The sequence below is a fragment of the Cnephaeus nilssonii genome, assembly GCF_951640355.1.
Source record: "Cnephaeus nilssonii genome assembly, chromosome: 17".
NCBI classification, from domain to species: Eukaryota; Metazoa; Chordata; class Mammalia; order Chiroptera; family Vespertilionidae; genus Cnephaeus; species Cnephaeus nilssonii.
In genome coordinates this window covers 16,651,137-16,667,791 of record NC_137088.1, presented here as the reverse complement: position 1 = coordinate 16,667,791, position 16,655 = coordinate 16,651,137, and the positions used below count along the sequence as shown (strand labels likewise).

Genomic DNA, 16,655 nt, shown 5'->3' with positions numbered 1-16,655 from the left:
ACAAACTGATTCTAAAATTAATAAGGAAATACAACAGACCTAGAACAGCCAAATCAAACTTGACAAAGAAGAACAAAATCAGAGGAAATACACAACTGATTTCAAAACGTATTAAAAAACCTACAATATAACAGAAAGGAGTTCAGAGATAGGTCCACATATGTACTGTCAAATGATTTTTACCAAAAATGCCTAATAAAATGAATAGGGAAAGATAAGGCATTTTAAGAAATTATATCTCAAAAACTGAATACCCATGTGGAAAAAAAAGAAAACTCAATCTCTTCATTATTCTATTCACAAAACTATATCCAAATGCTATCATAATAATTAGGTAGTTCATTAATATTAATAAGGAAGAGAGCAAAGGGGAGGCCAGGCACTATAAGCATGGTCATGGGGCAGCTTCCCGCTCCCCAGGGAACCAGGGATCCATTCCCTGCCAATCACTGGGGAAGGGATGGAACAAAGGGGAGATGGGCGCATGTGCAGAGAAGTCAGGTGATATAGGGGAGGTGCCTGCCTGTCAGTCTAGCCTGGGAGAAAGATCATTGGCTACAAGGGTGAACCCCAATGTAAGCCTGAGAAACCTTGAAAGGGCAAAACCCCCAGACAAAGAGTTCTCTCTTCCTTGTCTCTTGTTTGCTCTGTTCCCCTTACTCCCCTTTCTCTCCAGCTCCATGACCCACATGCCCCCATGCACTAGTCTGCCATATGGCCTAGAGCTTGCCATGCGGCCTTAAGCAATGGACTGCAGCTGGGAACACAAGCTAAGCTAGCCAGATGCTGGACTGGACTGGACTGGACTGGACTGGACTGGACTGGACTGGACTTTAATATGGAATAGAAATTTGGGGCAGTGGCCTTAATTCTAGCCCTGCTGAACTTCTTCCATGGCAAGATGGAAGAAGATAGTACCTTGGAGGGGAACCCAAATAATTTTACATCATCAATAAAGCTTTCCATGAAACCCCATCCTCCTTTTCCCTGCAGCACCCCAAAACTCTACTTCCACTGGATCACATTACATTAAAGCTATAAACATGAAGAATTTACAAGAAAAAACAAATTTATTTTTTAACGTTATGATAGTAAACAATACCTTTAATAGAATACAAAAAGCATGAACAAAAACAAAAATCTAAATAAATAAATTGGACTTTAACAAAATTAAAACAACAAAAATTTGTGCTCATAAAGAAAATATCATTAATAAAATTTAAGAAGCCATAGACTGGGAAAAATATCTGTAATGCATATTTTCAAGAAAGTCATATCTAGGATATATAAAAAATCTCCTACAAATAAACAAAAACAAGCAAACAATTCAATAAAATAATGGGCAAAGATTTGAACGGATACTTCACAGACACAAAGAGATAGATAAATGACTAATAAGCACATTTTAAAGTGCTCAATATTCTTGGTTATTAGGAAAATGCAAAATAAAACCACAAAGAGATACCCTTTTATACCCACTACAAAGGCTAGAATCTAAAAGACTGTACCAAAAGTTTACAAGAATGTGGAACAATCTCATACATTGCTCCTTAAAGTGCTAAACAGTGCATGTTGGAGAACTGTGTGGCAGTTTCTTTTAAGTTTAAACATGTAACTACCTTATGACCCTGAAATTATATTCTTAGGTATTCATCGAGGAGAAATGAAAATATATATCCACAAAAAGACTTACCCAAGACAACTCATAGCAGTCTCACTTATAAAACCCCAAGTCTAGAAACACAATATAAGTGTTCCTCACCAGGAGAATAATCAAATTTTGATATATTCATCCACATAATACTCTAGGAATATGAACAAATTACTGCGATACATGACAACATGGATGAATCTCACAGACATCATGTCATCTGAAAGACCCTAGCCACTCAAGAGTGCATGTGTATGATTTTTATATGAAGTCAAACAATAGGCAGAAGTCATCTATAGCAATGGAAATTACCCCAGTCTGTCTGTGGTCCAGGAATTGGGTGAGAAAGGGCAAAGGGAACTTTCTGAAGTGATGTAAATGTTCTGCATCTGGTTTTGGGTGGGAGTTATACATGGTCAAAAGTTATTAAACTAAGCACTTAAAATTTGTCCAGTTTACTATATGTAAAAAAATAGAAAGGGGTGGATTGCATATATATCTGGTGTGGGAGCCTATAAGGCATCGCTTTGTTTTCTTAAAACATAATAAATATAGAACATTTCCAAAACAAGTTGTGATTTTTCCTGATATTTCTTTCATTGCATCATTCCTTGTTGCATTTTCACAGCCTTGGGGAAAATTTAGTCAACAACTAACCAGACAATAAAAGCAAAAGTGTTCACTAAAATATTGTCCTTTTAAAATATATCATTTTCCACATGGCTTATTCAATCTCTAAGCAGAGGACTGCAGACACGTGCCTTTAGTGGTGAGCTCAGCACTTGTAAATGACATTTGGCATAATGAAAATAAAACAACTCAGGTAAATAAATAGCACATTTTTTAAACTTTGCATTAAGAAAATATGAATCGGGCCCCCTACTGGGGAACAAGCTGGCATGTGCCCTGACCCAGAATCAAACTGTGACCTCCTGGTTCATAGGTCGAAGCTCAACCACTGAGCCACGCTGGCTGGGCTATTACTACACTTTTAAGTAAAAATTGCACTTCATTTTTTTTCTGAATTCTTGCCATTCCTGACTCTGTGCTCTGCTTGAGATAGATTATTTTGAATTATAAAACTTAGAAATCTTAACATTTTCCAAAGGCAAGTCTTGGTTCTTTCATAGAAGCTAAATAAACCACAGGACACAGGCCCGAACTTATTAGTGAAGAATTCTCTGTGCTTTTGAGGCTTATATTAATTCTTGTCTTTACTAGCTCATAATGAACACTTTCATAGTTCAGAATAATTTAACGTGTGGAAGTAAACAGCATGCCCACCATGAGATAGGAGCCTTTAATGCTTCTTATCAATTGTTTGCTTACCTGCTAATTTGCAAAATTTCAGTAATTCGCAGAGGATCTTTTTATCGGTGCTGGGAATTCATACTGTTATACTGAACCCACTAATTTGCCTTTCCTTTGACGAGGATTTGTCATTAGATTGTGTAATTGCATTATTGAGATTAGCAGCTCTGGGAGAACAGGCCACTATATTTGAAATGAAACAATTACAATACCACAATACTGCTTAAGAAAAAAAGAAACAACAATTTTACACTAAAATTCTTTTGCCAGTAATAGTGTAGATGGGAGTTTTAAAAAATAAGGATGGTACCCAGGGAGGATAAGGCCAATTAACTGCATGCTGTCTTTAATGAAATGTAATGATTTCATCTCAGTTCTTTCATAAAGCTGCATTTTTTCCTCCTAGCTATCATTTGATTAATCTTGAAATGAAAAATCACCAGTATGCCTGCATATAATGCAAAAGAAGGTATTTCTGGCTCTTTAAAGTAGTAGTGTGAACTCTGCTTTGTTTGCTTCTCTATGGTCCCTGACACTGAAGGCTCCAGCAGGGCTTGGAGGCTATTAACCACACGGGTAACAGACGTGGATTTAGTACTAATGGACCTTTAGTATTAGATTAACAATTTGCATCAACAAACTCTTCTTCATCATGGGCATTGCTCATTTTAAATAACTGATGCTATCATACAGTTTATACCACTTTTTAATTCGCACAGTATTCAAACACATTGATCTAGTTAATCCTATGCTCTCTGCAATTGGTAATATTTCCCCACTGATTTACAGATGAGTAAAGAACTTCTAAAACCTCAAGACTCCCTCCTTGACTGTAGGTCTCTCTCTTTATTTCGCCCAGTCATGGCCTGACAGCTGGGTTCCCAGTTAAAATGATACGGCCTCTTGGATGTGGGAGGGAGTAGCGGGTAAGCATAGAGATGACACATGACTGGCCCGCAGCAGCAAATTGTTAAGGCCCGGGGATGCGTACACAAAGCACTGTCTTTACCTCCATAAATGTATCAAATTTTCCACAATAGAGTTTTTTAAAAAGCTGAGGAATAAAATTAAATAAAGTAAATGGTTTTTCTCAAGGTGTTTTGCTAAAGATAAGGGAATTTCTGCTGTGTGATTTTAAACTAACTTCACCTATCAGCTACATGAATCTCATATAAACCGACTTGTTTATATTACATTGGAAATTGGCCGAGTAGCTTTGCAGTGCAGAACTTAACAGAAGGCCCCAGATACTTAAGATCTATAGAAATGGCTAAATCCCTTGCATTTTAGTTTATTGGAAATACTAACTCTGAATTCAACATGGCATCTGTGTGTTTCTCATTGTTGCCTAGTTTTTACAAAGTCGGGTAGCAAAACAATAAGCGAAGTCACTCTAATTCCCTGAGTCAAAGATTTGACCGTTCTGCAAGAGCTGTAATGCCAAGCTATATGCTCCTAAACATAAACCCAGGCCTTGGAGAATCGCCATGAATTGCTCTGTGAGATTACAGCTGGGATCAGCATCTAAGGCAATGAAGATGAGTTTTCCCCCAAGGAAAACTATATTGAATCTTTAACTCCTGGATTCCAAGTACGTCAAGACAAACTCTCCTAACAGTAGGGTGGGCTTTCCTTCTAAGAAGAGAGCATGCTGACAGCTCTCTCTGTGTGTGTGTGTGGTGGGGGAGAGGATAGAGTAAAAATAAAAATACAAAAAACCTCATTGACAGGGACAACAGTGTGGGGATTACCGGAGTGAGGGGTGGAGGAGGGTATAGGGGGGATAAATGATGATGAAAGGAGACTTGCTTGTGGTGGTGAACACACAATACAGTGTACAGATGATGTGTTGTAGAACTGTGCACCTGAAACCTGTATAATATTGTTAACTACTGTCACCCCAATAAAGTCAATAAAAAGAAAAAAAATAAAGGAGTTATTCCTTAAGACAGCGTGAGCAACCTTAGAGCACCTACTAGAGTGCATCGTAAAGAGACTGAAGGATTCACACTTACATGAGACAGTGGAGCCAGCTCGTGGTGACATGTGACGGCGTTCCGGTTGGCTTCCATAAAATACCTCTGTGTGCGCCTCCGTTCCCGTTCCAGTTTCTTCTCCAAGGCCAGCTGGGATGTAGACAAGCTATCTAAATACTTCATCATGACATCCGATATCAGGGAGCTGACTTCCACAATGTCTGGGCGGGCTTCTGCGTCAGGAGTGAGGCACCTAAGAGAAGATTTGTTCATTACTACAGTCCAATCAACATCAGCACCAGCCAGGGGGCTTGGAAGGTGAAGGTTAAATTCCTCTCTGTGCCCACCCCGGCGTTTGCACCCAAGAGAACCTAAGGGTGGGCTGGACATCAAGCATAGTTTTGAATCCAAGACTTTTCCAAAGGCATTTGAAAAGTTTGGGGAGGGGAGGGAGACGGCACTGTTCTCTTTGCAGCTGGACCCGCAGGGAAGGGCTACAGGCTGAGCATGAAGCTGCTCCTTGGGTCTCAGGACAGGCGGATGGGGTCATCTTCTCCTGTGTGAACTGGTTATTTTCCAAAATCGCCACCAACTCACTGGTCAGTGAAACAAAGATGGAAACTGATGATAGAGTCCCTGATGCATCAAAGAAAGAAATATTGGGGGCGGGGGGGTCACAAATTGACTTTTTCCAGCTGTACAGTGGCAAATATTAACAAACCTAATTAGTGACTGTCTTTCAAAACATGAGGTCATAGAAATAGCATGCACCCCATTTACTTAAGAGGTTTAGAGTGTTTGTAATAAATTTTTTAAAAAGTAGCTAATTTGATACATTGCTTACTATTTTCTATGATGTTGGAGGTATGAAATATCTAACAGCTTACTAAAAGGAGTATTGTTCATGTCACAGCTAAACACTAGATGCCCAGGGAACCAGTTGTCAAGATCTTTGGCTAGCATCCTTAAATGCTTCTGGAACTCACTACAATATTTTCTCTATTTTTAAAAATATATTTGTATTGATTTCAGAGAGGAAGAGAGAAGGAGAGATAAAAACATCAATGATGAGAGAGAATCATTGATCAGCTGCCCCTTGCATGCCCCCTACTGAAAATTGAGCCCTATATGTGCCCTGACCAGGTATGTGCCCTGACCAGGAATCGAACCATATCTTCCTGGTTCATAGGTCAATGCTCAACCACTGAGCCACATCGGCCAAGCAATATTTTCTCTATTTTTAAATTCAAATTCACCAACTTCACTAAAGTTATCTGTGCTTTTCAGTAAAATTTAAATTGTTTGGACTTTGAGAAAAAGATCTAATTTTCATATCTTGTATTCTATTTAGCAACCCATAGTTAATACAAGTTGTGCCTATACTGATATCTCCAGGCAAGATTGAAGAATTATTACACACAATTATTCTTCCAAATAAGATTCTAATATGTTAATTATTCTTTCTTATTGAGTTTATTAACCAGGAGCAAACTACACATATCTTAATCAGAGTTTAAGACATTCCATTTCATGCTTTATCTTTATGCTACTTCTTTTTAAGTTCTGAGGCAGTTGGCTTCTACGATGGTTATGATCAACACTTATACATCTTCATATTTAACAAAGTTCAGTCTATGAACTTTATTATATACAAAGGAAGGTTAGAGATCATGGAGACAGGGCCAGCTACATAATTTGTGTGGTTCCCAGTACAAAATGAAACTATGGGCCCCAGGAGGGAGTGGGAAGTCAATCTCCCCTTTCCACACTCCAGCATCCTGATAGAAGATGGGAGACCCCAAAAATTGCAACCTCTGTGCCAGCAGGATGCAACTGGTACCTGGATTGGAGGTGGGCAAGAGACCCCCAACTGAATGACCCTCCAAACACACCATGGTACTGCTAGCCTGGTCAGGGATGACCTCTTCTTGGCCCTGACCCAAGACATAGCAGGACACATGCTCCATCCTGACCCCTTCTTACTTACCTTCAGCAACACCCTACGGGGAGGAAGGTAAAGGTGGAATACAGGCCTCCCCTGCTGACATACCCAACTGCCACAGCAGATAGGGGGCAGCAGCAATAATGGGACAGAAACAGGGAGATGGAGCTGGAGGCCAGGTAAAGGTCCAGGGAACTGGAGCAGATGGCTGAGAATCTATGCCAGGGAGGCAGGGAGCATGAGCTGAGGTCCCAAACCCTCAACACATATGCTCCTTCTCTCATACTAGAGGCCCGGTGCACGAAATTCGTGCACGGGGATGTATGTCCCTCAGCCAAGCCTACACCCTCTCCAATCTGGGACCCCTCAAGAGATGTCTGACTGCCCGTTTAGGCCCAAGCCCGGTAGGATCGGGCCTAAACGGGCAGTCGGACATCCCTCTCACAATCCAGGACTGCTGGCTCCCAACTGCTCGCCTGCCTGCCTTCCTGATTGCCCCTAACCGCTTCTGCCTGCCAGCCTGATCACCCCTAACCACTCCCCTGCCAGCCTGATTGATGCCTAACTGCTCCCCTCCCAGCCTGTTTGCCCCTAACTGCCCTCCCCTGCAGGCCCGGTCACCCTTAACTGCCCTCCCCTGCAGGCCTGGTCCCCCCCAACTGCTCTCCCCTGCAGGCCTGGGTCCCCACCAACTGCCCTTCCCTGCAGCCCTGGTCGCCCCCAACTTCCCTCCTCTGCCGGCCTGGTCACCCCTAACTGCTCTCCCCTGCAGGCCTGGGTCCTCCCCAACTGCCCTTCCCTGCAGGCCCGATTGCTCCCAACTTCCCTCCTCTGCCAGCCTGGTCACCCCTAACTGCCCTCCCTTGCAGGCCTAGTCCCTCCCAACTGCCCTCCCCTGCTGGCCATCTTGTGGCAGCCATCTTGTGTCCACATGGGGGAAGCCATCTTTGACCACATGGGGCAGCCATCTTGTGTTGGAGTGATGGTCAATTTGCATATTATGCTTTTATTAGATAGGATATCCCAATATTTCACTTCCAACAGACCAATTCAAAGATGCAATAGTTGACCTCAAATGCAGACCCTTACCCTGAGCACAGGACTGATTTGAGTGCAGAGGCCCTATGCATTGGTCGTAAGCACAGAAAGCTGGCTTTGTGAGGCAGTGACATTATTTGTGTTCAAGTTTCCTACTTTTGTTCATAAGCATGAAAGAAGCTAAGTGTTGAAGTTCATCTTCTAACTAGATGTGCTTTTTCCTCTACCCTCACTTAATTAGCAAAAGGGATTAAAGCTCACAAACAATGTTTGGCTGACCTAGTGTTGCTTATGACTGCTATGTGAGGAGTAAAACAAAGGCTCCCAGCAACTGAGCCTTTCATCAGTGCAGATATTCTAAATTCTTAGTCTGCAGATTTTTAAACTAATTCAACATAATATTGGCAGTTTAATTATCAGCTGTTTTTTAATTGAAAAGGCAACGTAAACTAATTTTACAAATTATATAGTTATATATTATGGTAAATGGGAACCAGCATGGCCTCTGTTCTGGCATTTATCCATCCCCTTCTCTCCCAGATTATTCCCCATCCTGCATTTGCCATCCAGGAGGTACAGTTTAGCATCATAATTAGGTCTGAAGGCTCTGAGCCACATCACTGGGGTTTAAATGCTGGCTCGTCCTTCATTACCTCTGATGTTGGGCAACACTTCGCTTCTAAGCCTCAGACATTCCATCCGTAAAATGGTATCGTCATAAGATCAAGCTGGCATGGTGATGAAATGAAGCCAGCCCTGTAAAGTGCTGACACGTTATAAAAGTCTAATAAATGGAAAAGAAAATCCACAACTTTATTTCTCTCCAATCCCCTCCCACATTCAACCAACACTAAGTCCTGTGGCTTCTGCCTTTTCACTAATTTCTGGCTCTGTACCCTTCCCCTCTGGTCCCATGGCCATTGGCCTATTTCATCAGCACTTGCTTGGACTACTGAAATCATCTTCTAAGTGGCATGCTCATCTCTTGCCCACCTCTGCTCCATATGGTAAAATGCTACAGAATAATATTCCAAAACTGATTACGTCGCTCCTCTGGTCAGAACTGCTCAATAGCCCCTCAGTGGCCCAAATGGACAAAATCAAAATTCCCAGCATGCCATACAAGCCTCTCCTGAACTGTCCCTTACCTCTCTCCACCACCTCACCTCCTCTTCTCCCTCTGCCCCAGCAACACAACAAATGCTCCTCCCTGTACTTGCCCAAATAGCCCATGGCTTTCCTATGCTCCCATTTCTTTGCTCGTTTTATTCCACCTGCTTGAATCTTTTTTTTTTTTTTTTTGCTGATGGTATCTGCCCTTTTCTAAATCACATCCAATAACTGCTTACCAAAATCCCACTCTTTTGCAAGTCTCTATCAGTAAGACTTTTTGGAACCCCCTCAGGTAGACTCACTGTCCCCCTCTGGTGTGTCCCCACTGCACTGTCTATACTTAGGTACTTAAAACAACTATAATTATTGTATTATAATGGTCTGTTTCACCACTAGAAACTGGAAATTTTTTGAGAGGGGGGACATGTGTCCCCTTCGCCATGATCTCCCCCCAGCATGTAAAATGGAGTCTGGGTCCTAAGAGGAACTCAGCAAGTGAGTAAACAAACTAAATAAAGCTTAGCCCAACATTTAAAAAGTTACCTCTCCATAACCCAAACTATTTGGCCACAGACTGAGACTACCAGGTATATCTCCCACCAGAAGTTCTAGTCTAGCTTCATTGCTTTGAAATGTCTCCCTGCGTAGATAGTTCACAGAAATTCTTAACAGCAACCCAATGCTTCAATAATTCTCGACTCGAATAAGCATGGAATCATGTTCTAGAAAAAAATCTGGGATGTTCCAATCAGCCTGACCACCTTGCCCCCACTCTACACTGTGTCCAGATGGAAAGAATTAGAGAGCTACAATGTTGAGTTGTATTCGTTTCATGTTTAAAGAAGCAAAGAGTTGAAGGTGGGGTGGAAAATGTAATGATCAATTTGTCCCCAGAAGAGCTGAAAGCATTAACTCTGTTAGTCTCCCAACTGCCTGGGAAACAAAGGGCCGGCCAGCTTATGCAACCAGGCAGAGACAGCGAAAAATAAGGCAATCGGAATATTTTGTGCATAATAAGAAATGTTCTTCCTTTTTCAAAAGTAAACAGACAATACTCCCTTGACAGTCTACTGCAAGGTAAAAGTAGTAATGCTGATACTGTGCAGAGCAATGAAATGTATTTATTTTCTGCCCCAAACTCTTCAGGGTTGCTAAGATATTCTCCTAATTTAAAAGCCTATTAAGAAAATAAAAGGTTCCAATGCCCACTGTCTACTACCTCAATAAACAGGAAAACAAACTGTATGAGCTCTAGCTGACAAGATGCAGGAAGTAAAAGTGAGAAGATGGTACAGCAAAGAAAAAAGATGTATGATCAGAAACAACACCTTGTTGAAAATTAAGAATGAGTCTAGTGAATTTTCCCATCAATGGTTGTCTTGTATTTCAAAAGCTCTACAACAGTACTAGTGACTGGCTCTGAGCCTGGTTTGCTGAGTCATAAATGATCATTAAGAACACTTCTGCCTTGATGTTCCCTGGTACCAATTTCCTGAGGAAAACAGAAAATTGAATTTGTTCCCTAATTCTTTGGGAAGTAAATTTTTAAAGACTGAAAATCCAAAGGAAATTAAATATGTGACTGCAAGTAACCCATGACTGATTTTGTTTTTTGTGTGTGTGTCAAACTTTCTGAAGATAAAATTTTATTTGTGATGTGAGCCCAGACAATGAGTCTTGAATAACTTTAAATGAAAACAACATCTGTTACAAAATGCATGCTGCAATCTTAATTTACAGTCAGTTATAAAACTAATTGTCAGTTCTTCTTATGGCATCTTATTATTTTGAATAAAAATTATCCTCAAAAACATTTAATCTGGAGTCTCTTAATAGTGATCATTCATTCTCTTAAACATTCCGGTGACACTACCCACCCAGCAGCCTGCTCCACGGTGTGAGCCTCTAATTCTGACACATACTTCCTAATGGTGAGCTGACCTTGGCCTCCTAGGACTCTCTACTCCATGATCGTGGCTCCCTTTTCTGAAGTTCCATAGAATAAATCCAATTGCTTTCATTTTTTCAATGGCACCACATTGTCCCAGTTAACTAAAGTATTTTTTAATCCTCTTGTGATTGTACCCCAAACTTGTTGACTCAATTTCCAGCCTAAAGAGGAAACAACCCCACTTCTCTCCATCAACACCAACCCACTCCAGTCAAAGCCACCATCAGCTCTCAATGGGCAGCTGGGCCTTCCTCTCCCTCCCACATTTGTTTCCTCCAGTCTGACCCCCATGATCTGTGCTAAAGAGGAAATTTTCACTGTGCCCAGCCTGTTATTGCCCTTTAGTCCTCTCCTCAGTACTCGAGGTAAAAATTCCAAACTCTCACTGTGGCCTATAGGACCTGGTCAATCTGGTCCCTCCCTAGCCCCTAATCATGTGCTCATTATTCTCTCCCGTACTTAACACGCTCCATCACCAATTTCTTTCAGTTCCTCAAACTAACAAGCTCTTTCCCCCAGGAAAGCCTTCACAGATGCCCATCTATGAAATGCTTTCTCTACTCCGTTTACTATTTGAGAATTGTTCGGGTCCAGATTACATATCCCTTCTTCATAGTAATCTTCCTCAAATCTCCAGACTAGGCCAAATTCTTCTGTAATCTCTTATTGCCCCTTTACTATCCTGCATCACATTTATCACAATTTGTTTTGTATACTTAATTCCACACATAATATTGTTATTAATAGCAATACCTAGTTTTATTGAGTGCTCACTACATGCTGGGTACTGTGCTAAGAGCATCAGAAGCATTATCTTATTCAGGCTTTGAAGCAAGCCCATGAGTAGTTGCCATTGCTACCCACGCAGCACCGGTGGGAAAAGTGGGGCTGGGAATGTTCAGATGAGTGGAAGAGGAGGAATTTGAATTCAGTTAATTCCAGAACCTACTGATGCTCTTAACCTTTTCATGACAATGCTGATGTATGACTCTGCCACAGCCTCTTAGCCCCAAGAGGCTTGGGTACCAATAGCCGGGGAGCCTGTCAGAAGCAAATTATGGTTCTGTTTGTCCGGTGCCACAAAATCAGAATAATGTCTCTATCCTTTATCTCTGCACCACCCCTTCCCGGCTCCTTGTGGCAATCAAATACCTATGAAAAGGAGAAGTCAAATGAGTACGTCTGGTACTCCTGTCTTGACAATTCTGGAGACTTGGATTTTTAAGGCACTTCACAAAAAACAGATAGCAGAGGACGGGGACAAACTGTGAAGATGAGCAGTTTAAATACATTTGTCTGGATTCATTAGCAGCATGGCACGATCCAAGACATGCAGAATTCAGATGATTTAGGAAGGGGGTTCAGCTCATTTCCTGTAACGTTAACAATATATTCCCTGTGTAATCATCACACCAGCCTGATGAGGTTGGTGCTATTAGGATCCCCATTTTACTGAATGAGGAAGCAGAAATGCAGAAAGAGTGGTCAAATGGTTTGTTCAGAGTCTGTAGTTAGTGAAGCTCAGCCTGAGCTGGGCCTGGGGCCCTTAGTGTACAGCAGGACAGCACTGTGCTGAGGACGGAGAGACTCCAGATATAACCCTGCAACCATGTGAGGAGTGCCTATTACTGCCGAACAATGGGCTGGGAGGGGAAACCAAAGGGGAAGGGGCACAGCCACGGTAATATGTCTATGACATCCCACCGGAGATGCTGCTCAGTGCTGGGACAGACACAGAACCGAGCTGGACGGGAATCAGGCAGGGGCATGGATAAAGAGTCTATCTGAGGTGACTCTAGGGTTTCCATCATAATAATGAGAATTTGACTCAGCTCAATGGGGCAGAGAAGTAATCTTGGGCCAACGTAAGTACTTAAAATGGTCCAGAAATAACAATCAGCCAGATAAATGGGAGTCATTTATTCGTACAACCAGTATTTAATTTGTTGAGGGTCTACATTGTGCCAGTCATTGCTTTGGGCACGGAACAGCTGTGTGCTAAACTGAAGAAGTCCCTGCTCTTGTGGAGTCTGGTGAGGACAGAGAGACAATAAAGAGACAAGTCCGCATACACAGGCACAACATGTCAGGGTGATGGATGCTGTGAGCTTTAGAAAGCAGGCAAGGGCACGAGAGGGTACAGAAAGGCTGTGGGGCTGGCTTCCTGACACAGGACATCTCAGCAGAAGCCCAAGGGAAGTGAAGGCCTGTGCCATGCATGCTTCAGAGAAGAGAGTTCCAGAAAGGGGGAATAGCAAGGTCAAAGGTCCAAAGGGAGAGAAAAGACGAAAAGTGGGAGGGGAGAGGGGCGGGGTCAGCTGAGACAAGCCCAGTGGGGTCAGAACTTTGCATAGGGATAATGCCTTTCATTAAACTCCTATATTGCTAGCTAGAAAAATTCTTCCCAACTTTCTTTGAAAATGTATTATACAATACAACATTACTGATTTAAAAACAGAAATGAAAAATGCTTATAATTTTATCTTTTTCCATTTCGTATATTCCTGTCCAGCCTTTTTCCACATTTATGCCATATTTTTAAGCTTTTTGTCATAGTTATAAACAACTTTACTTCCTGCTGTACTTAGGTTCATACTGCACGCGTCTTACAAGTGGAAACAAAGCATTCAGAGTCATCATTCTAGTGGTTGCATAATATTTCAAGTGAATGTACTACTTCCTCTTGGACATCTCATGGCTTCCAAGTGGTCACTATTATTGATGATGCAAAATATTTTTCCAGGTTTAGATTATTTGGGAGCCCTCCCACCGCATGAATATTTACAAAGGAAACCTTATAATTGTGAGTTATTTCTTGAGGATCCCTACGTTCAAAGTTGGGAGCCTAATTACCTGCTGATGGTATCTGTCACTTTTTCAGAGTAGATGCCTTCTGGAACTGGCTCATACACCGCCTCCACTATCTGCAAAACAAACAGAGTGGAGTGATGGGAATGAAGGGACATTGATATTTTTTGAGTGATAGAGCTTGGCCACCACACGAGAGTTACCCAGTAAGCATTGTCACTTTGTGCACAAATTCTAATCAGGAGCAAAAGCATTCCAACAAATACAAAATTGACATCCATTAAATAGTTCTTTAGCTTGGAATTGTGTTCTTCAAGCTGAGCTAAAGTTAACCTCAGATTCATATGAATGATGTGGAGGATAATATAATATGTTATGTTGGATTGTGGGTAGTCCAAACTGCAATTAAGAATAACAGACCAAATTGCAAAGGGAAGGTGGGGGTGAGTGGGTGGGTGGATATGATCAACCAAAGAATTTGTATACATACATATATGCATAACCTATGGAGAGAGACAATAGGGTGGTGAAGGCCTGGGGTGGGGGACAGGGGGATTCAGTGTGGCCATTTGGGGTGCGGAGAAGAAGGGCGAGGGAGGGGCTAGAAGGGCGGGGGGGGGGAATGGGACATATGTAATACTTTCAACAATAAAGATCTAAATAAAAAAAGAATAACAGACCAAAAAGTAACTTGATATATTTATTTTATAATTTTCTATTATAAATAAAGGCAATTACAGGGGGAAATGTGCCATAGCACATGATGTAGATTTAGAAGAAAGGAGGAAAACTAAACTAGAGCATGTGGTTAATAAAAACTATGCCTGCTGCCTGGCCGGTGTTGCTCAGTGGTTGAGCTCCTTGATGTTTCTATCTCTTTATCCCTCTCCCTTCCCTTCTCTCTAAAAATCAGTAAAAACGTATTTTTGGGGAAAAATCAATGCCTGCTGTTATTTGACAGTTTTACTGATGTCACAAGGTTCTATTTAAGCAGAAAAGGAGTGGTATTCTCAGCAACAGGAGGCCCTGTTGCCTCCCGCGCCTGCTTACTTTTGTAGCCAGGGAGAGCATGTTGGAGCTGTAGAAGGGGGGGTTCAGCGTGGCCATCTGGTACAGGATGCAGCCTGCGGCCCAGACGTCAGCCTTCTCCCCGTACGGCTCACTCTTCAGTACCTCTGGGCTGAACGAAAAGAAGGATGTTAATAGACACTGAAAAGCAGAGAGGTCAGTTCAGAAAGAAGTCCAAGTTTTATCTATAGTTGGAGATACAAGGAAAAAAATCTGAAACTGTTGATCACTATTTCAAGTACACACATGAAAAAATATCTTTGAATTCGCCCAGACTTGGATGAAACACAAGCACAAGCAAGCGATTCCATTCAAGCACCAGACTTCAATTGACCATAAACATTGCCTACCAAGTGTCCAGGGAAGTTATTTTCAGAAACAACCACCTCTCTGTGGTGGAAGGAATCGCTGGCCCCTGTTCTTTTTTATTCTGGAAGTTTTGTACCTCTCACCCTGGCCTCTTCGTAGGCAGTCTTTGTTACCCACTCCTGCCTCTGGTTGTGATGGTGCTGCCTGGCTCTGGCCAATGCCATGTGGAAGGGACAGTGCACCAGATCAGGTCTCAGTCCAAACAGGTTCAAGGGCTTCCATTTGTCCCTCTAGGAGCTTCTAGAAGAGGATATCCCAGGTAGCTGCTGCCTCTCCGGCCTGAGCCCGTAATAAGACACGTGGAGCAGACCTGGCGCAGACAACCCACGAACCTGCAGCCTGAAGCAGAACCAGCCCAGAAGACCCAGACCTGTGAGTCTGACAGTAAATGCTTGTTGTCAAATGCCATTAAGGTTTTGCGGTGGTTTCTAACGCAGCATTTTTATGGGAAAAACTAACTGATACAGCATTTTCCTTTGCTATTCAACTGTAATGTATAAAACAGGTGGAAAATTACATTTAAATATGTTGCAGGAAATGACAATATCCATCATGTCAGTTTCTCTGAAATTGTATTTCCGATCTGGACAAGGAGGCTGTCAGCCTTTAAATGAAGTTAAGCTGTGAGGGACACGTTTGACATGTTTTTCTTTCTTTTTATTCTTCTTCTTTTTTTTAATGTGGAGGGGAATGTTGTCCCCTTAGATATTTTGGACTAATAGAAGTTACCTCCATTGTATTTGTAGAGTGAAACTCAGCAAAGTGTCAAACCCACATACCCCAAATAAAGTAGTTTGATAATTCAGTCCTACAGCATGTACTTAGGGCTGTGCTAAGCCCTCTAAATTAATGGAGTGGGGATTAATGGTTAACTTGGACAGTGAGTTAAGGTTTAAAGAAATTGATAAATCAATGTCAGAACAGAGTAGGTATAATTCAGTACTGACTGCTAAGAATAACCAAGGAGTCGCTGTTCTTGTGCTATTCCGGGGAATTCCTGGTGTAAGATGCCCATTATGTATTTGCAGAGGAACGTGTGATTCCTAGTCCCTGAGTTAAGCATTATCTTATTTGGCGCTTTTGAATTCAATCACATGGCAATAGGGGAGTCTGAGGTGATTTGCAGGACTCTGCTGGTCCCAAGTGACTAAAAAGGTGTCCCTTGGTACCACCTGATCAACTGCTCACATTTAAAAAGAAATGCCTTACAAGAAATAATGTCCTTATGTTACAGAAAACCGGAGAAGAACCAAGCAATACTTAGAGATGGACTTATATTTATTACGCGCGGGTCCAGAGGAAAATGTCTCTCAAATTCTGGGCCCCAACATGGAGGAATTTTCCCTATTTATATGTTTTTACCTTCTTTGTCTCCCAAATATGGGGTGTTTCCAGCCCCCTTTGCAAGTTCTTAAAGACCCCCTATGT

The 16,655-nt window shown here is 41.9% G+C and overlaps 1 protein-coding gene across 5 annotated transcripts in view; it reads right to left on the bottom strand.

Moving 5' to 3' along the window:
- NEK10 (NIMA related kinase 10) overlaps nt 1-16,655 on the bottom strand; it is a 150,829-nt gene that overhangs the window by 45,590 nt on the left and 88,584 nt on the right. For all 5 annotated transcript variants that reach the window (XM_079794536.1, XM_079794539.1, XM_079794540.1 and 2 more), the window contains 3 exons: nt 14,841-14,970; nt 13,836-13,906; nt 4,978-5,191 (listed from right to left, as the gene is read on the bottom strand). In XM_079794536.1, coding sequence (XP_079650662.1) covers nt 4,978-5,191; nt 13,836-13,906; nt 14,841-14,970 — 415 coding nt within the window. The remainder of the gene's footprint in view (nt 1-4,977; nt 5,192-13,835; nt 13,907-14,840; nt 14,971-16,655) is intronic.